Source organism: Bicyclus anynana, chromosome 14, assembly GCF_947172395.1.
Source record: "Bicyclus anynana chromosome 14, ilBicAnyn1.1, whole genome shotgun sequence".
Taxonomy (NCBI): Eukaryota; Metazoa; Arthropoda; class Insecta; order Lepidoptera; family Nymphalidae; genus Bicyclus; species Bicyclus anynana.
The window spans coordinates 13,333,894-13,356,040 of record NC_069096.1 but is presented as its reverse complement, the minus strand read 5'-3'; the positions used below and the strand labels follow the sequence as shown (position 1 = coordinate 13,356,040).

Sequence of the window (22,147 nt, the reverse complement as noted above, 5' to 3'; positions counted from 1 at the left end):
TATGACAAAATTGAACAAAGGTTTGTACATGATTTTTCATAATCTTTTAGACGTTTGAAATTATGGTAAAGCCAACAACTTAAAGCGGTTCCATGATAATTTTTTTAACAAAAGTTAGCAAAACTTTTTTCGACACTACAGTTAGCAGGTTTATTTCAAGCTCCAAATCCTAGTAATTAATAAATCTTGTTTATTTAGCCAAACATAATTTGTAGTGGATATGAATTTTAGTACAAGTATTTTAGTCAAACGTTTCGGCGGAGAAATTCGACAAGCATTCTTAGTACGGTAAACGGACTCTATTAACTTAGAATTCGAATTAAATTGGAGCTTTATTGAAATATCATGGACCGGCTAGGTATACGTTAATGAAAACATGGGAAGAGTTAATCTGAAGCTATTTATTTGTTCTTTTACAAATTGTAATGTTCTTTAATTTGACAAGCTCTGTTTTACTTTGCTTACATTTTCGGAAACAAAACGACTATGTAACTAACATTAACAAGTTTAAGATTTAGGAAAAATCAATAAGTAAAATATCTTATATAAAGACTGAATGAACCAAAGAGAAAGAGCTTTGACAGTATAGGTATTAAACCAATAATCGGAAGGATGTTAAATCGTTTAGTTTTTCTTTTTCTATATAATACAAAATATGTATATAAAACTATAGATGTGTTCAGGACGTGAATGTAATTGAGATTATTAAGATCAACTAATCATTGTAAAGAACCGGATCATCATCATCATAAGTGGACCTAGATGCCTGCACCCATAGAGAAATGGTTATTCCCAGCCGAGAACAGAACCCTGGACGAGCTAAATGCGACAGGACCGAACAGAGAGGCAAACCGACTCATCTCTTAAAACAAAAGCCCAAAAAATATGATATGGGCTGATGGAATCAGGTGATAATCAGGCACTTCGCACACGTCGCCGGGGGGCGCCACCACTCATTAAGTGGGAGGGCAGGACAATGCATGTTTGTGCTGCTTTTTGCCCATTTTTTTCATTATTTCATTTCATTTCGCCCACCGCCCCACACATCCGCGCTCGCGATTGTGCCTCCGCTTTTTTATAATTCGTTACCTTTTTTATCGGCCGCTCCATTTTCAGAGGACGGCCCTGGTGCGCCGCAGACGGGCGGTTGGCACGACGCGGTCCAGTTTTGCATTCGTACAAAATTTTAATTTTATTACATACTAGCGGACGCCCGCCCTTAGACCTCTTTAATCCAGCCCTTACAGTTTAGTATCGCTGTAAAAATGGAGTAACTTCTCCCGTTTTCCCAATATTTCCCTTCACTGCTCTGCTTCTATTGATCGTAGCGTGATAAAAAGCATACTATAACCTGCCCAGGAGTTTGAAGAATAATTGTACCAAGTTACGTTAAAATCCGTCGAGTAGTTTTTGTTTATATAACGAACAGACAGACAGACAGATAGACAGAAAGACAGACAGACAGACAGACAAAAATTTTACTGATTGCATTTTTGGCATCAGTATCGATCACAAATCACCCCCTTATAGTTATTTTGAAATATATTTCATGTACAGAATTGACCTCTGTACAGATGTATTATAAGTATAGATAAGCAGGGAGAACAACACGAGCAGAGAACGGGGAGTGTTGATCGATCGTCAAGGAATTCCTTAACCCTACATCCTGTAGTCACAAGTTCAGGACTTTGCTCGGAGTTCTTCTCTCTACCACGCATTGGACCCGGCACCCGCACTGTGAATCCATGGAATGCTAAGATATTCGGCTCTCGCAGTGGACACCTACTAACTATAAACTACCTCTTGGCCAAACTTCATCATTGTATGTCCAGCGGTTTTCAAGATTTCGTGATGAATGACCTTTCGCATTTTTATGTATAATATTATGATTGGATTAGTTATATTAAGTTATACTTATAGTCACTGTGCTCAACGAGTCGCGAAGCTAAAGTGGCAATGGGCGGGGCACATATTACGAAGAGCAGGTGGACGTTGGAGTTCCAAGGTGCTGGAATGGCGACCCCGCACCAGAAAGCGTAGTGTTGATCGACCCCCCATCAGGTGGACTGACGACATCATCGTGATGTTTGGAAGTCCCTGAGGTATATGTCCTGCAGTGGACGTCCATCTGCTGATGATGATGATGATGATGATGATGACACAATGTAGTAAACTCGTTTTTTTATCTCTATTTATCAGCACCATTGAAATCCAAGCTGAGTATTCTTACTTAGAATTACTTGGAAGAAAGAAATTCTTTGAATATTTATTAGCCCAACTCAGGCCTCGAACCCAGGACGTTGTGATCCGAAGACATTAAAGCAAAAATCTTGGATCAAGGCAGTTGTTGCGTGGTCGTGCCATGGGCGGAAATCGAACCTGACTTCTCGGTGTTGAATGCAATCCCATAACTCCGGGGCTATATTTTTTACCGAAAATTAATCAAATAGGTATGTTCAAAGAATATGTGTTCTAAAATTAATATTTTCGGGGTAAAAAATATTTCTTTTCCTAAAATGTATCCCTTATAGCATCCTTATAACTATGACGTAGCAAAGTTTGAGGTATTTAAAAATAAGAGGATAGATAAAGGCGTGTATACATGGGTAGTCGTAATTATTAGAATTTGTATGAAAACATAAAAAGTTTTAATTTTTTAGTTAAAATATATTGGCTATGTAGTACGGTTCCTATAAGTGGACTCGTCAGTACCTTGAAGTTATGGTAAATACTTCCGAGCACCCTGTACATATATAGTTTTATAAACAAAATTAAAGATTGTTTGTAATTTTAAGCTTAAAACTTTTCACATGGGACATATTTCACAAAATCTGAATTTAAAAAATCGATTTTTAAATTTTTTGTGTCTCTCTTTTTCAGGTTAATCACTGAAATAGCTGGATTTCATAGTTAAAAAGAAAAAACCCGCTAGAAAATAAATAGGAACATTTTTTCTTACTTTCTACAAATATCCGAGTTGCCGGTCGTAACCTTATTATACTAAGGAAGCAATAATTTTAATCTTTAATTTCTCTCTGACTCATTTTGTTTCTATCAATCAAGCAATAAATAAACGACAATTTTAGAAAGCACTAAATTTTTATCATACCTATAATATATTTAATTGATAATAAATATCTAATTTGGTAGAGCATGAAATGAATAAGTAACAAAATTTTTACCATCACATTCTGCTGATATTATTACCGGATTTCCTCTTAATTTACTGTAAGTATCTAATAATCTATACTAATATATTAATCTACTAGCTGACGCCGCGCGGTTTTACCCGCGTGGCTCCAGTTAAGAAAACGGGGATAATATATCGCCTTCTTCGATAAATGGGCTATCTATTTTTATACACTGAAAGAATTTTTCAAATCGGACCAGTAGTTCCTGAAATTAGTGTGTTCAATCAATCAATCAAACAAACAAACTCTTCACCTTTATATATTAAGTATAGAGTATAGGTATAGATACTAATATTATATAACTGAAGAGTTATGTGGATTATTATAAATTCCTTATCTTCTACCTGTGTGAAGTCTCCACATTGGGCCAGCGTGGTGGACTATTAGCCTAACCCATTTCATTCTGAGAAGAGACTTGTGCTCAGCAGTGAGCCGAATATGGGTTGATAATGAATAAAAGTTGTTACTTAATCTAAGGTTTTTGAGGATTTTGCATTTTTGTAGTGGCGTGCACAGGGTGCTTAACTAAGGTATTGTAATTAGAGAAAGGCTGATAGGGAAGGGACTTCAAAACAACACTCCTATTGCAGTTTGGTTCACGCCGCGTTGCAAGAACCAGCTAATGATTAAAGGCACCGAAATCGAAACTAATCGGGCGTATTCCGAGTGCTACGTGAGTTTTAGTTTTACAATTAAGTAACAAGTTGTATGCCTGTCATAGGCAACCAACTTTCCAGATAGTTTTACGTTAACGCATTTTTATATGTGAGATAATGTAAGCCTCAATGTTATATGTGAGATAATGTAAGCCTCAATGTTAAGCCTCAATAGCTCAACGGTAAGAGCGGTTGGACTCATCACCGAGGGGTGGTGGTTCGATCTCCGCCCCGTTGATCTATTGTCGTACCCACTCCTAGCACAGTCTTGCCCGACTAGTTGGAGGGGAATAGGAATATTGGTTATGCTATAAAAAAATATGGCAAATATTCTTTTAAAAAAAAAAATGTTGATTTTTAACCCTCAACAAAATAAATCACTGCATTTTTTGTACCAACTACACTGACGAAGATAGCCCGACGTTTTTCACCGTTCGTAATGGTTCGCACTAACGCTAGAATAAAACACTAACATGCCGCCATGTGTCGAATGAAGCGACCATAAGATTTAGTACTGGTACAGAATTTCGTTACATTTATAACATACACATATAAAACTGTTACTTCACATGTCTGTAGTACGAAGCGATTTATTTGTAGAGGAGTACTACTCGTGTCTGCTCGTGTAGTGTATATACAGGATGCTCGGGAGTTTTCCCTTAAACCTGGGGTTATATTCTTTACTGAAAAATAATTTATAATGTTCAAAGAACATGACTGTGTTCTAAAATTAATATTTTCGTGGTAAATAATATTTTAATTTTTTGTAAATCTATACTAATATTATATAGCTGAAGAGTTTGTTTGTTTGTTTGATTGAACGCGCTAATCTCAGGAACTACTGGTCCGATTTGAAAAATTCTTTCAGTGTTACATAGCCCATTTATCGAGGAAGGCTATAGGCTATATATTATCTCCGTATTCCTACGGGAATGGGAACCACGCGGGTGAAACCGCATCAGCTAGTAGATCATAAAATGTGACCCTTTTATGCATCCTTATAATTATGACGTAGCCAAGTTTGACGTATTTTTTAATATAAGTATAGATAAAGGCGTGTGTTACATAGTCGGAATTATTTGAATTACTTTGTATGACAACATAAAAAGTAATTTTTTTTTTAGTTAAAAAATATTAGATATGAAGTTCGTGTCCTACGTGTATAAGTGGCCTCGTCAACATCTTGAAGTTATAGGAAATTCTCCCGAGCAGCCTGTATATATATTTTTCTTTAGCCAGTTGGTCCTTTACTACAATCTCACCTGATTGTAAGAGATGATACAATCTTAGATGAAAGCGGGCTAACTTGTTAGGAGTATTATGAAAATCCACACTCCTTCCGGTTTCTACACGATATCGTACTGGAACGCTTAATCGTTTGGCGGCACGTATTTGTCAATAGGGTGGTAACTAGCCACGTCTGAAACCTCCCACCAGCCAGATCTGGACCAATTAAGAAAATCTCAACCAGCCCAGGACTTCAGTATTGTAAATCCGATGCGCACACCACTACGCCACGGAGGCCGTCAAAAATATTATATTATCATAATAAGTTTGCGACTTTGGTGCATACAGTTTGAGGTCATAATATACAACCGAGACCCTCGGCTTACCTTCCCAACATTGGGCTGAGAAATTTATACTGGAAATTTCTTACAAGTAAGGAAAACTAGAAAGCGGAGTGTTGGTCAACCCCCCACCAGGTGGACTGATGACATCAAGCGAGTCGCAGGGATTCGCTGGATGCAGGCGGCTCAGTATCGTGATGATTGGATGTCCCTACAAAAGGCCCGTGTCCTGCAGTCCTGCAGTGGCTAAATTAATGATGATGATGATGATTTTTTTTTTTTTTTTAATCTCTCAATGATGATGATGAAGAAAAAAGAATTTAGCCTGTGTGTAGTGTCCTAAGCGTCCAGGATTCGAACCGAGGACCTCGTTTACCGAAGCCTCATAAAATATATAATATATTCTACTATATAGTTTAAAACACAGACGCTTTCTCTGTCATTATGTATGCTTAAATCTTTAAAAGTAGGCAACGGATTTTGATTCGTTTTTTTCTAATAGATAGAGTTATAATTGAAGAGGAAGGTTTATATGTACATTTTTGAAAAGCTGAAATCCGCGATTTCGTTCGCGTGGATTTCAGATTTTGCTAGTAATTAATATACTACAGTCATAGTAAGAAATGCTCATTTATGACAATCTACAGATGTTAATAACCGCTGGTCTAAGCTAGGATCGCCTTAGAGAGGGTGCAGTGATAGGTGACAATCTATTATACTCCAATGCTATTTCCTGTACAATAATCACTTCATCAGAGGGGCTATTAAAGCACCTTTTTTGCTTTGTAGCGATTAAAACAAACACTCGACTCTATTACGATCAGAAGCTAGCAACCCTCTATGAATGCATAATAAAAAACGGCAAAGTGCGAATAAGATTTGTCACCGCGGGATCCGTACATATTTGTTTATGCATACGCTTATGCTCGATTGCTTACGTACTTTAAATGAAGTCGGTCAATAAAGATTTTTGCTATAATATAATATAATCACAAATGATATCATTTCATATGTTTTCTGATAGATCATCCAATTCACTGCAGGACGTGGGTTTTTTGTAAGGACTTCTAAACATCACTGCCTGACTGCCTGTATCCAGCGAATCCCTGCCACTATCTTGATGTCGTCAGTCCACCTGGTGGACTGACGACTGGAGGGTCGACCACCACTACGTTTTTCAGTGCGGGGTCCCATTCCAGCACCTTCAGATAAATCTTACTTACTTTATAGTTCTAACTTCTAGGTCAACGGAAAGTATCTTAAAGTTAATTCATTGATTCCCTTGAATGTGTGAAAATATTATACGTTTTTTGCGCTATAATAGCGGCTGGTCTTAACATACAGGTGAATGAATAGACAGACAGATGGACAGCAAAGTGATTCTATAAGGTTTAATTTTCAAAGGTTTTCAGGGTCGAATTATATAAGTAATAAAATTTACCTAGGAACTTAATAAATAATAATCTTATTTACAGAGTTATTTTTTCATATAAATATGAAAATTTACAGAGTTATTTTTTCATATAAATATGAAAATCTTTTTGATGTTTTTTTTAAATAATTATAAAGCCTTATTTTTTAATCTTAATTCGTTTGTCATTTGTTTGAAATTGGATCAAGTCTATTTTTTTAATCTAAATTCAATAAAAAATTAACTGTTTACATAAGCGCTTTTTAGACGAGTCCAATAATCATTTGGTTAGCCGAAACGATAATTGAAAAAAGATCGCCGATACAGCGAGTGTAATACATTCAGTACTGAAAACACATCAAAACAAAGATATTTGTGTGTTCGCATTTTCTACCTATTGCTGTAATGTAATGAAATGAAAATGGTTATGGGAAATTTCTTTCCATATATAATGAATGTTCTTCCAAATATATAGTCCTTTATTAAACGACTTCAAAAAAAGGAGGAGGTTTCTCAATTCGACTGTATATATTTTTTGTGAATGTTCGCGCATAACTTCGTCTTTTATGGACCGATAATGATGATTCTTTTTTTATTAGAAATGAGATATTCCGAGGGTGGTACGATCACGATAAGAAAACCAGGTTTCATGATAAGAAAACCAGTATCTGATGATAGGATCCTGGTGAAAAGTTAATCGTAGTGCCAGTGCGTTTCTTAATTTTTTCATGTAGTATTTTAAAGAACTACAATTTAACGAAGGTCTGGAGTCGACCTGATTATGGAGCACAACACAGATGAGGGAATACGTCAACGGTTTACAGCAGTTACCTTGTATTTCATAAGATGTTGGTAAACAATTTTTAATTGAGTTTTTGACACACCGTTAAGTTACACTAAAAAATGTTTAAAATTTTTTTTTTTTTATTTTAATAAATGTCATACGCCATTCATCCTACATAAAAAACAATGATTTAAAAATACGTAACTGTTTTGCTAACGCTTCATTAGTTTACACACACACAGACGCGCTCGTCCAATACGTTACTAACGACGGCCCCATCGTCAAACGAAATGTCTATTTACAAATACAGATATTGTTATATAGACAAAATGGTTTTTAGTACTTATAAGCCCATAAAAGCTTATTAAAAGTCAGTCCACTCCAAAGGGACAAAATATAGCCAATAAAGTTCTACGCAGTCGAAGTCGCAATATTACAAAAAAAAGAATTACCTAATAGATTATGAAAAACGGCTAAAACTCACGTGAAATTAAGTCGAAGTATGCCCGACTAGTTTTTAATCGTGATCATGGATGGTTGCTACCCACAGCATGGAAACCGCTATTTCTTTCATTGTCACATACAACAAACTTGGAACAAGATAGCGTTAGTTCGGTTTGCTTACAAGAAGACGAGTCTAATGAAGATGACACTAATGAAACGAGAGTGTAACGGAACCTTCACTCCGCACCACTCAACCCATCTCCCAGCGCGCAATGCGAGCAGCAACGCGTCGCGCAGCCGCTTCGCAGTTTGGATCGTGCCGCGATGCAAGAACCAGCTCATGACTAAGGGCCCCGTATGGATTCGAAACTAATCGGGCATACTCCGACCTTATATCACGTGAGTTTTAGCCGTGTTTCATAATCAATTAATATGAATAACACTCACGATAGTTTAAATTCAAAAATTTAAAAAAGTACCTAATAGAATTAATTCAAGTCAAGACGAGTTCGTCATTGCGTCCCAAGCATACATATTAAGGTGCTGATAGACTTGAGCATTGTAACAGAACATCGAGCATTCGCCGTTTTTATATTTGTCGAATCGAACAACGAGCCGAGCCAAGCGTGGAGCAAAATATTGCGAACATCTTGACAATTCTAGCGAACACTCTATTCGCTGTTCCATTCCAAGAAAATCTGCTCGCTAGAATGCTTGCTAAAATGTTCACGTATTTTTCTGAGTACGAGTAACATTCGCACGAATGCTCATTACAAATCTCAAGTCTATCAGCACCTTGACACCTTTATACATGGTGCTCCATGAACATGAGAGTTCCTTCCATGGGTCTGAATATTCATCGGTGCTTGGTAGATAATTGATTTTCTGTTATTTTGTGACGCTCGTAAAAAATATGTAAGCACGGTCAGAGTCACTTTACAACTACAAGTACAAACTAACGCGTATTTATAATTTATGGCACGACTCTACCATTGTCTTTATTTAATTACTTGCAAATTACGATCGTGTGGATCTTTCACTTTATTTTATTTATTTGTCTATTGTTTATGGACTCCACAGACGTTACTGTCCTTACGTTGGCTGATTGTTTTTCAATTGTATTTTCAAACCGTTCAGGGATATATCCAAATATTTTTATACTACACGCAATTTTATCTAAATCTTTATCATTATCCAAATGTGTTCAGCGTTGGAGGTGGAGGAGGAGTCAGGAGAGCTAAGTAACTATTTTTCGTATAGATGGCTAGCTGACGCCTGCGACTTTATATAATTATGTAGAATTCATTTACTTTTGACATACTTCTAGTTTAAATAAAAAGGAACTAAAAATTGGACTTTTACGGGAGCAAAGCCGAGAGCCGTATCTCTAGTAAGTTGGAATAAAAGAGAAAAACTGACCATTATTCCAGAAAAAAATATTCCCGAGGGAGAAAAAGTTTCAGACTCAACTGAAGCCGTAATCTTCATCCTAATACTCTTATAATTAAAGATAAGATATCGATTTTATACTTAATAGAATAATTAAAAAAATATATTAAGTTACCAATCTTTACGCTATAGATTACCTACTTATGAGATTTAAACAGAAAACTGACCAGAAAAAAATCACTTTTATTCTAGAACCTTTCGTGTAAGGCCTCAGGATAATCTAGCATATAGAAGCTACAGTATAAGCCCACCAAATCCAGATGTCACACACCAAAAGAACGTTGGCATTGCGGTAATTAAAACTAAATTCGGCTGCATTAGACGTAGAATCACGTGCTAATTGCGCAGGGCTAGCAGCCGCGACGCGAGCTTGACAAACGACTTTGATCAATCACCCCGTCCTCCGTTGGCGAGCCCTGGCCGCGGCCGAAGCGCGATTTGTTTTGCCAGCCCTGCCTCGAGGCATTCCCGATGTTTACATTACAATAAACTTTATTACCAACAAAATAAGGTGGCATTTCACTTGGTACACACCTAAGTGTAGATTTGATGTATTTTGACGTAATTCTTGTGAAATATGATAGGCAAATGGTTTTTAGGCTGTGACTTTATATAATTTATTTTGTAGCAAGATAATAATTATCATTGTGATTGCAAAGATTTTGGTTTAATCTAAAATGTAATTATTACAAAACTCGATTACGCTAGATGAGATTTTTAAGTAGCTTTTACAAACGGACGCCCGCGACTTCATCCGCGTAAAATTCAATATTTCACAAATCCCGTGAAAACCATGGATTTTCCAGATTAAAAAATATGCGTTGCATAAATCCAGGTTATGATTGAGTTTAGTGCCACCCGCTTGTTTCAGCAGAACCTTTCCAAACCGGGGTAGTCTCTTTACCAATAGTCAAACTTGACGTTTTATAAGAGCTTTTAAACTTTGTATTTTTGTTATGCATTATAGGCTTGCGCTTGACTACAATTCAGCATGATGCAAAAGCATTAACGTGGTCTAAGTTGAAGCGCGCTTACCAAGAATATGCCTATTCACTCTTGCTTTGAAGGTGTATAAATTATAAGTGTCAGGAAACACAAACGTTGGAAAAAACGCAATTTTTTGCTGTGCAAATCAGAAACGTGGTTATAAGTCGTTGTTGTTACCTGGACATTCACAACGTAAGGATGACACCGTAAGCGGCGTCTTGCTGTACTGTGGTAGAAACGAAAAGGGGGAGATGGTAAAGTTCCTGAGCACACTCACCAAAGTATATAGCCCTAATAGCTCAACGGTAAGAGCGGTCGGACTCATCACCAAGGGGTGGTGATCGATCCGGTACCCACTCCTAGCACAGTATTTCCCGACTAGTTGGAGTGGAATGGGAATATTGGTCATATTTAAAAGATATGGCAAATATTCTTTAAAAAAAAAAAGTTCTTCCTCCTCCTCCTTCTTCAAGTTAGTTACTTCCTTCTTCTACTAGCCTTCTTGAAATTAATGAATTTTGATTTTGGTCTGTACCACAAAAAGCTCTACTACCGATTATACTGTACGTCATCAGTCAAACCATAATATTATTTTGTCCTTGCTAATTATGATAGCTAGGTGAGATCACAGTCAAAGTTCGTCATTAACAAAATTACAGGAAAACTCAAAAGGAAAGGGCACTTGAGAATACATAGAGGATAATGACAGGGCAGAATTTTCGCAGGATTCTGTGACCCAATACTACACATGGGAACTTTGAAAACTATCATGTAATAGGCTGATGTTGACGTTATAATATATTGTGTCATTCAGCCATAGATAAATAAATCATGACCTTTTCCAACGTAGAAGTTTAGTTCATTTATATAAACAAATAAACTATTTAATTTTCCTCTCTCATTGAATAGCATTAGTCATAGACATAGGAAAATTTACTGTACTTAATTTTAACTTTAAGCGTAATTTAATTTTAATTGTAAACAAAATGTTTTCCGCCTTTGGGCAATTATGGAAAAATTTATGTTATTTGAACTTGTTGTGTACATTTTTAAATTCATGTTTTCTACTAGACAAGCAGGTTAGGTCAATAGTCCACCACGCTTTCCCAATGCGGATTGGCAGATTTCACACACCTAGAGAATTAAGAAAATTCTCAGGTATGATGGTTTCCTCACGGTGTTTTCCTTTTTCAGCTCGAGCTCAACTGTGAGCCGTATATGGGTTGATAAAGACGACGACGATAAAGAAAAATGTATACGGGACAATCCACGAAAAGAAATTTTCAAAACCGCATAATGTGACTAGCAAAAAGAAACACCTCACCATTTTCACTATAAGTTTGCAAATTTACAAGGCAATTAAAATAAAAAATGGGATGCACCCCAACACCACCCACCCCTTTAATTATGATTTTTTTTGCATTTTTTTTAATGATAATAAATTTGCCGGTCGCGGCGCGCTCATAGCGGTAACTCTTTTTATGTAGAATCTGATAGCCTTGTTGTAGATTTTCTCTTACATGTAATTTTGAAAAATGCAACTTTTGCTAAATGAAACTTCCGAACCGTTGGTAAATTTCAAATAGTCAAACTAGACGTTTTAAAAGTGCTTGTTACAAGCCTTCTTGAAAGTTGAAATAAACGAATTTTGATTTCAAAACAGCCAGTCACCATCAAGTTTATGTTCAAGTTTTCTGGACGCTTCGGATGTGCGCAGTGAAAAAAAATATCAAAATATGGTTTATTTATATTCTATTAATATTATTGCATATACATAACAAGAAAAGATCACAATAATTTTACAGGCAATAGGCGACTTTATCACAAATAGTGATCTCTTCCTACCTAAACGTAAATGATCTAAATATCCTATGAACTAGGAATTTCCAGTAAAATGAATAAATACAATAGGTACACCATAATATTAAATAAATATGATGATGATAAATAAATATGAAAAAACATACATACAGCCGAATGTAGAACCTCCTCCTTTTTGGAAGTCGGTTAAAAATACAGTATGAAATTGAAGGTATTGGTTTCGATATTTTTTCGCTGTCAAAGTGCCCTGCAGACTTGATGGAAAACTTGATCGTGTGTGGCTGACATAAGACGTTAGGTAGTCAAAACATCGGAATGTTGCGTCGAGTTATAAAAGTATCGTTACAGAACACTTAGTACGAGTCCAAGGGTTTCGAGTTTCGAGCGGTATAGTGATGTAGTAATAAATCCATTTTATCTCTATCTTTCTCTATATATAGTATCATGTTAGATAATGAGAGTTAGAGACAAATTGGAGACTCACACTGTAGAGTTATAAAAACACCGGCTAAAGTACGATCTGCCTACTATATTATTTAAAAAAATATATAGATACACAATAAAACAATATTATAAAAATATTATATTTCGATGAAGTATACTTGGCAACCCTAGATTAAGTAAATGTGAGATACGTAAGCATACATTTACCATACTCTTAATTCCCTGTAACTTTATAACTTTCCTTTATTTCATAGTAGTAAAAATCTCTAATTCTGATTCCCGTGGGAATAAAGAGATTAAATTAAGTCCATGTTACTCCCTGATAATGTAGCTTTCTATTGGTGAAAGAGTTTTTCAAATTGGTCCAGTAGATTTTGAGTTTATTGGTTACATACAAAAATGCAAATCTTTCCACTTTAAAATGTTACTGTATATTTGCGTTTTTGAGTGATCTTTAAAACATGTGACATACTCGTGGTTCAGTTTATCCTAACCACAATTAACATGGTTATTGGTTAGACGTAATAAATAAAACAAATATTTGTAATACCAAGCGGTTTCTCACTGTTTCAATAATATAGAATAGCTGCCGAGTTTAGTGCGATTAGGTCCTGCTGTTAGGTTTTGCTTATTGCCGCCATATTGAATTGTGACGTGACGTCATACTGTCACGTGATTACCACAATACTAGTGGACTCACTCAAGCTTCGCTTTCACTGTTGTGCAAGCAACCGAATACAGTAAGCTACCGGCGACCAACGGAGTTTTTAGCCGCTTATAATACATAAGTGAAACAAAAAGCTAATTGTTATACTTGGTGCTAAATTGGCCTGTTTTATTTAAGGTACATTTAGAGCCGAGCCTTAGCGAGGGGCTAAAAAGAAACTGAGTTGTAATGGATTTTAAGTGACCTGTGTTCTGCACACTCAGTACGTAACATTTACTCGTATCTGACGAACTTTTGAAATGAAAAATAATTTTGAAAGTTTAATAAAAAGGTTACTCAACTGTTACAGATTTCTTTTATACAGTTAGATGATGAGATTTGTGAATAAAATTACTGATGATCAAAAGGGGCTATATATTTTTTAAATTCAAAATCGAGATGGCTTTATTTGATTGATTTATACTTGTGCTGTGTAAAATGAAAAAAAATGGAATCCTGTTTTGCTTTTTACATCATAATGACGTAATTGGTGCCGAGGCAAGTGTTTTATTCACCGCACCATTGAATGTAGAGCCAATAGACCTCCCTCCCTAAAAAGCGCCTAATTCATTGAATTTCATAAATTAACCGACGGCCGTGCATTTCAAAAGAACCGCCGATCCGAATTGATACTGTATCGGGTAGGAATCTCGCAAAAAAGCCCACCGGTTAGTAAAAAAAAAAAAAACTACACTCAGTCAATATTTGATGAGGGCCAATTTAAATGTTCCTCCACTTGTAGACATCGCATAGTTCGTAGCTCCACTATGGCACATGTGGGGGAGGACCGCCCGCCGATTTCCCCGAAAAAAAAAGAAAAACGAAGAAAAATAAACATGGCGGCGCCTCCGGTGCGCGGGAAAAAATGCAGATATAATGCCAGTAATAATAATAATAATAGGCGATCGGCCGCCGGTCCGGTCCGCCCGCCTCCACCCAATTTTCATTCAAATGTGCTTGCGTTTTTTTTTTTTTTACAATTTTTTTACCGATATTTTTTCGGGATTTCCATTAGTAAAGCGAGTGTCTGATAGTTGGCGATATAACCTCACTTGTTTAAGTATTGCTGCCATAGATTTAAGATCTCTATGAATGTAAATTAAATAGAAAGAAGAGATAAATGGGAATTGCATGAATAGATTTTTTCATTTTTTTATTTATTATATTTAATAAGTACGAAATATTTATTTTTCATTGCTTATTTACTTTTAGCTGTCATTTATTTTCATTCATATTTCAACCCATATTCGGCTCACTGCTGAGCTCGAATCTCCTAAGATTAAGAGGGGTTAGGCAATAGTCAACGACGCTGGCCCAATGTGGATTTGCAGACTTCACACACGCAGAGAATTAAGAAAATTCTGTGGTATACAGGTATCATCACGATGTTTTTCCTTCACCGTTTGAGACACGTGATATTTAATTTCTTAAAATGCACACAACTGAAAAGTTGGAGGTGCATGCCCCTGACCGGATTCGAACCCACATCCTCCGGCATCGGAAGCAGAGTTCATATCCTCTGGGCACTGTTCTTTAGATAAAGTTAGTGTTGCTTATTCTGTGAAGCTCCACTTGATGAAATGTTCGAGTTAAGTACTATGACTTCAGTATTAAAGGTATAATTTTAGATAATATAAAATAAAAAGTTAGTGAACTTTATTAATAATTAAAATAAAACACGATTTTGAATATTAAAAGTATTTTTGCATTAGATCCGATACGAATCTGACAATAGATGCGTAGGTACCTATTCGGATCGAATCCGAATATCCGTATTTGAGGATCGCACGCAGTTCCCAAGCGTTCATACAAATAATATTGACGTTAGTTTGGTCCGTGAACAGCGCTCCGAATAAAAGACATTCTTGGTCTCAGAACACGAAATTCGACGCAACCCATAAATCATAGAAAGTGACGTTCGCTTCATAGATCCAAATATGCTCTGCCTACCCGAATCAATACCAAGCTACATTGGAGAATAAATTTTCCATTTTGTATAGTGCATACCCTAGTTAAGAACCTTATGTCCGCCATTGAGTCTACATGGTTTAGGTATTTAAAAACACTAGCAGACGCCCACGACTTCGCTCTAAGACCCTCTTTAATCCGGCCCTATCGCAAAATCCGTTCTTAGTGAATACCAACTAACTACGACTACCTATAAACTACCTCCTTGCCAAATTTTAGCTTTGTACATTTCAGGTACAGGTTTTCGAGATTTCGTGGTGAATGACATTTCGCATTTATATATTAAGATTTTGCTTATATCATGAAAAAAAATCCGAAATCTAATCTGATTTAATAAAATTTTGAAATTCAACCTCAAAACGGGGTTTGGGTTTTCTATTCTATTCTATTCTATTCGACTTTCCATACAAACTTTTTACCCCTATCACCCCCTTCTCTTTTTTATTTTAGAGTTAAAAAGTAGCCTATGTTCTGCTCCAAGGTTTCAGCCGCTTAGCCGTAAAAAGGTAACACACAGACAGACAGACTTACTTTCGCATTTATAATATCAGTAAGAATTGGGTTAGCGCCAGTTTTTTATCAAGCCACCACTGGCAGTCGCTGGGCCGCCCTGTTGTTTAGACGAGGCCAGTCTTTCCTGGTTTTTTCTTAAGTAAGTAAGTAAGGCGGGAAGTAGCGAGGAAAGTAAACAAGCAGTGTGGCTACTGACGCGAATATTCGTTGAATTATTACTCGCGCAAGTATTTCCGCGAGTAGAGCAGTGTGTGGTCAGCCTAAAATTTTTAGTATTAAATTTGTTTAGATCACGCTTTATTCGTGTCAGAACCGGTGATGGCTTGGCTTAAAAACTGTTTATTTGAGGCCTTTGTCCTTGTCATTGGCTTTACAGATCTTATAGAAAATCCGTATCTCTTCATCATAAACCTGGAGCATACTCAGAAGTTGTTTAAAGACTACAATAGGGTAGTTGAATCATATCAATTTAATATAAACAATATTAATTTCGTATAGTAAATGGAATAAATAAAGGTCCGAAATATATCGATATCAATAGTAAGATAAGTTAAGGATTTCGTAAAAAACTTAAATTAAAAATCTATTTCTATATCTAAAAATTAAAAATCTATATCTAATTTTCAAGTTTCATTTAATTTTTTTTCAATCTAGTAAAACGTTAATGAACAATTTAAGATCATTTAAAAAAGTGTCAACTAGCCTATTGTAAAAATAGAATAGTAGAATTAATTCCACATCGTGTTTACGTTTTTTTTATTTGTTTAAAAAAGTTGCGTAGATACGAGTAAGAGTATTATAGTATTTGCTTTAAGAATATTTGCCATGTCTTTTAAACATGAGCAACATATCCGTTCCCATTCCGTTTAGTCGGAAAAGACTGTTAGGACTAGGTACGACAATAAGTCAGGCGGGAATCGAACCTACAACCTCTCGGCATGAATCCGGCCGACTTTACTGTGTAGCTATCTATCTATTGATTCATTAAAAAAGGCCTTATACTGCTGCCTACTGTATTTCAAAAATGTTAACGAGTTAGAAAACTTTGTTTGGCTATAACAACTTCGTATATTTCACGTAAGAAAAATTAATTTTATTGCCAAAGGTCAACAAAGTTTTCACAAATAGTAGGAGAGCCGAGAGGGGATTTATGTATTCACTCAAGCGCTACCGCTACACATAAGGGAGTATTTTGCATGTTGTACCACCACTGAGTATGCTTAGTTAAAGGGTCTCTAATTAAGTAATTAAAAAATCAAATTTGTAGATACGTTTAGGACAACTCAAAATATTAACTTCAGAAATACTCAACCAGTGGGTCAAATCAGAGTAAGATGGATAATCCATTTTGGTCCATGTCGAAAATCTTACGATTTATGTTTAACCAAAATTAATGCGAGGGTTACAAGACATTTTCAAAATAAACCGTTGTATTTCCATTCTCGAATCACGAACGACCTAATTTACCAAATCGAATAGGTCCTCAGAACGCTTAAGTCAATTCACATTTAGTATCATGGTCTCATGTAGTATCATATTTATAAATCTTGGGCTAAGCGTTTCGAAATGTATCAAAAGTTTAATAGTTATTTTCAAACGCTAACGAGGCAGAAAAACGCGAGTTCGGGAACTGTAGGAACTAAAAAAAAAGTTGTAAAACAGGAACACAATGAAACATGACATTCAATTTGAACTCGGACGACGGCCCACGCGTTCAATAATTAACATAATGTACTTTTTCTCCTTTTTGTACTTCCCGTTTGACACTCCATCACTCATGGAAATTCCATTTTCAATGCTGCTATATGAGGGGTGGGGTACAGGGTGGTCTTTGCATCCGCGCAATGGACATGGCGGTTTCGGGGGCGAGGGGTGGTCGAAAAAAAGATTGTTAAAAAGGCTGGGCCCCCGCGACGTCGGTGTGTGAGTGCGTACGGGTAAAAAACTCACTAATCGATACTATAGATTCTCGAGGCAAGTAGGCTGCGCCGGTGCCGCAACGATTGGCCAGCGGTCCCGCTTTTTTCCGGAATTTCCAGGGCCTCTAACGAAGCGATGGGTGTTTAGTCTTTCGCAATCGCGAGGACCCATTCAGATACTCCTCTTTTTACAGTCTAACTCGACGGTCAACACTTGAAAATTAAGCGTGCATATTCGCACTTAACTCGGTCCTTGTTCGCCACGTGCTCGGAAGAAAAACATTAAGAACTTTTGTTTTCCGATCTACACCAGTTCCGCTTCGCTCCTCGTTTTTGTGAGGGGGGTTCGGGCGGCTTTGCGGTGGTGCAATAAGAAGGATTTGGGTCATCTTAAGTTTAGTGGAACAACTTTACACACACTAACTTTTTATACATCTTGTCTTTTAATTTATGAGGAATTTTCAATATAAATATTTCTTACAGAGTTAAGTGTATTTACATTTTGATGTCTAATAATGCATTTGTGATTAAGTCTACTTACTAAAAACTGACTGAGTGACGTAACTTTATTTACATAAATTCAATTTATTTAAATGTTTTTAAAAATAAAACACAATAATGTATACTAATTAAAAAATTAGATACCTATATAACAATGACTTACCTGAGAAATCCAAAAACCTAACAAACAAAAATAAAAAATCAAATCGATTAAATCGTTTTCGACTAACTAATATTATCCTAAACATTAATTTTATACAAGTAATTCGTACCATTTACAATAGAATATGAATAGATATAAATAAATAAATAGAGAAACAAATGTTTGTTTTTTTTCATGGAGAATAACAAAATTAATTATACATATATTTATAACCATTGTTAACATACCAATTAGCAGTGTACATTTCTTAACAATCAAACAGAGCTAAAGATCAAATCGCGTATACACCTCAATTGAAAAGCATCGAATTGTCAGTTTTCTTTGATGCAGGTCCATTGTCTCCCCATTTCACACCGAAACGATCCCGGTTTTCATCCCGGGCCTTCCCTTTGACTGGGTTTGTTGCGCTCTTTTGAGAATTAAGTGTTGTTAATACATTCCTGTCAGCTTTTTTTGACGTTGCATTAGGGATATGGGGATGAATGCGTTCCGAGCTCGACTTTTGAGCGATTATTTCATTATTGTGTGAGGGGTTGTATTTTACATGTGTATGTGTGTGTGTGTGAGAGAGAAAGTTTAGGAGTACTAGGAGAATATGGACTTGAACAGTTTGAATATGATGATGACGGTTATCAGCATATTTTAACGGCCCGCTGCAAGGCCATGCCTCCCTGCTTATAGAAGAGGAGATATGGAGCTTAAGCCCACCTAGCTGCTTCTGCGTACTTGTGGATGACTTGACAATGAGACCGATGGCTTATCATGCTCTCCGAGGGATGTAAGACCACCATCCGACTCCGAACTGAGAATTTCAACTGAAAATTACTTGAAAGAAAGAAAAAGTCATAGTCCGACCTAGGATTCGAACCCAGAACTTCGCGATCCAAAGCCACATAGGCTAACCACTTAACCACTGGACCAACGAGGTAGTTAGTTTATGTCTAGTAAATACCCAATCTTCTTGTATTTTCGTTATTTAGACGAATTGTTAATAGTTTACGTTATTTACATAATATGGTACCTAATAAGTGGTAAGAGAAAATTTACTAACCAGTAGGCGTACTGTTATGTAAAACTGTCACTAAACTTCTAAGCACAATTACTTTGTAGTAAAATCTTAGTGAAAGTACCAGGAGAGAATAAATCTAATAATGTAGATGATAAGTTAGATTATATTTCTAATTAAATTTGTATGTGTATTCATAACAATGTACAGCTTCAAAGTTAAGTGAGGTATTAATAATTAAATAGGAATATAAAGAAATATAAAGTGACCAGTTGTTACGAAAATCTGTCAGTAAATTTCCAAGCACACTTACTTTGTAGTGGGTACCTTTGTAACATCTTAGTGAAAGTACCAGGGGAATATAAAGAGCTAAGAAAGTGAAGTGCTCAAAGTTAAACAATGTGTGTTAATAAGTGTAAAGAGAAGAGGTAGTAGGTTAAGAGGGGGCTCACCTCATTCTTGAGGTTGATGGGCTCTTGCTGCGGCCGGGGCGGCGAGTGCCGACCCCCCTCCGCGCCCTCGAGCATATCAGCCTCGCATCCCGACTCGTCTGGAAATAATAAACACGATTAGTTCAATCTTTTAACTCCCGACACAACCTTCCTGTCTAGTGATACTTTTTTTTAAATAACCTAATAAGTTTGCGCGATACTTTAGGCGCTAGATCAACAATTGAATTAGTGCACTATAACGCGCCTCTTTCCATATAGGGAATCTGGAGCTTAGACCCACCACCCTTCGAGTGGAAGGCTTCGGCCATGACTAGTTACCACCCTACCGGCAAAGGCGTAACTGAAAGGGGTGTTGATTTTTCATCCTACTCGTAACAAGTTAGTCCGCTTCCATCTTAGATTGCATCATCACTAACCATCAGGTGAGATTGTAGTCAAGGGCTAACTTGTAGACAATAAAAAAGTGGATATACAATCAGCGACCCAAAAACGTCTCCACAACTACGACTACTTGAATTGAGTGCCAAACACAACTTCTTTGGCACTCAATCCAAGAAGTCGCATTTGCAAATTCAACCTTAAACTCCATCCAACTCATGGCTCATGGTCCCATCCAACTCATGAGTCATGGAATATTTGACTATATTTAGACGCCTTTTGGCCAGTTTATAAGTGAAATTGTCTACATGATTGTGCGTCTTTTTATTATAAGAGGTCATCGATAATATAGAAGAAAAATTAGATTGTCACAAAATGAGTCTTCACACTGTCATTTTTGCAAATAACTAGATTTGCACAATGGCAAAGATATCCTACAATTTTCGAGAAATTTTAACTTTTCTCTTTTAGGTAATTAATTTTTGTCAGTTTGATTAAATATTTGCTGTAATTTTGGTTGCACGATCTTCATAATTAAAGTGACTAGATTTGTCCGTACTAGTTAATTAATAAATAAATATGGAAAGTCAATACTTATATCCGTCTCTTTTTAACAATATAAAAGAAAAGCTGGCAAAAAAGCAACAACACGAGACGTCACGTTACTGCGCACGTACAAAATAAGGAATGTACAAAAGAACGCAACCATGACCGTACTCAACGCGTCTGGAGTAGGTCAAGACCCGCCGAATCCGAGGCGGCTCCCACCTGGGGGGGTTCAAGAACCGTTCGACGCGACGCCGGATTTGTGTGTGTTACGCAGATTGTGCATGTGTGTAATACGTTAAGTTTGTTGGATACTAAAAAAACACTCGGTAAGGTATCTTCATAATATGTGTCTTTAAACTCGTTTATTTGAAGTTGGCTTAGTTAATGTTTGGCTATAATATTGATAGTGACTCTACCACCGGTTTAAAAGGCAGATTCTTCTGAGAAGAGCCGGTAAATTTGTATCACGTTCAGTTTTGTAATACGTTAAGTTTGCTGGGTGCTAAAACACTCGGTAAGGTAAAATCTTTAAAGTCAAAGTCAAAATTCATTTATTTCAAATAGGCTTAGTTTACAAGCTCTTTCGAAACGTCAGGTAATAATATTAAACTTAATAATGATAATGGTGATAATAATTATTCGAAAACTTAAAATTAAAGTTACGAGGGTTGCAAACGCGTCTTGGTCCGAAAAGCCCACGACAAACTCAGCCAGGTTTATCCTTTTTTAGTTTATCACCATTTAACAATAGGTTTATAATAAAGTAACCTTTTCTTTAATCATACAATTTTATAGAATACAATAATAAATATATATCTTATGTCCTAATATATATCAAATTCAAACTCATTTATATCATGTTATGTTTTTGACGGCCTCCGTGGCGCAGTGGTATGCGGGGTGGATTTACAAAACGGAGGTCCTGGGTTCGATCCCCGGCTGGGCAGATTGAGATTTTCTTAATTTGTCCAGGTCTGGCTGGTGGGAGGCTTCGGCCGTGGCTAGTTACCACCCTACCGGCAAAGACGTACCGCCAAGCGATTTAGCGTTCCGGTACGATGCCGTGTAGAAACCGAAAGGGGTGTGGATTTTCATCCTCCTCCTAACAAGTTAGCCCGTTTCCATCTTAGACTGCATCATCACTTACCATCAGGTGAGATTGTAGTCAAGGGCTAACTTGTAGACAATAAAAAAAAAAAAAAAAAAAATGTTAGCATAGTTTACAGTACTATTGATA

The 22,147-nt window shown here is 36.4% G+C and overlaps 1 protein-coding gene across 7 annotated transcripts in view; it reads right to left on the bottom strand.

The window, feature by feature from the left end:
* The window catches only part of LOC112048768 (POU domain, class 6, transcription factor 2), a 244,286-nt gene that overhangs the window by 160,825 nt on the left and 61,314 nt on the right, over positions 1–22,147 (bottom strand). For all 7 annotated transcript variants that reach the window (XM_052885580.1, XM_052885583.1, XM_052885576.1 and 4 more), the window contains one exon: positions 19,984–20,081. In XM_052885580.1, the coding sequence (XP_052741540.1) occupies positions 19,984–20,058 (75 nt within the window). In that variant the 5' untranslated portion in view covers positions 20,059–20,081. The remainder of the gene's footprint in view (positions 1–19,983; positions 20,082–22,147) is intronic.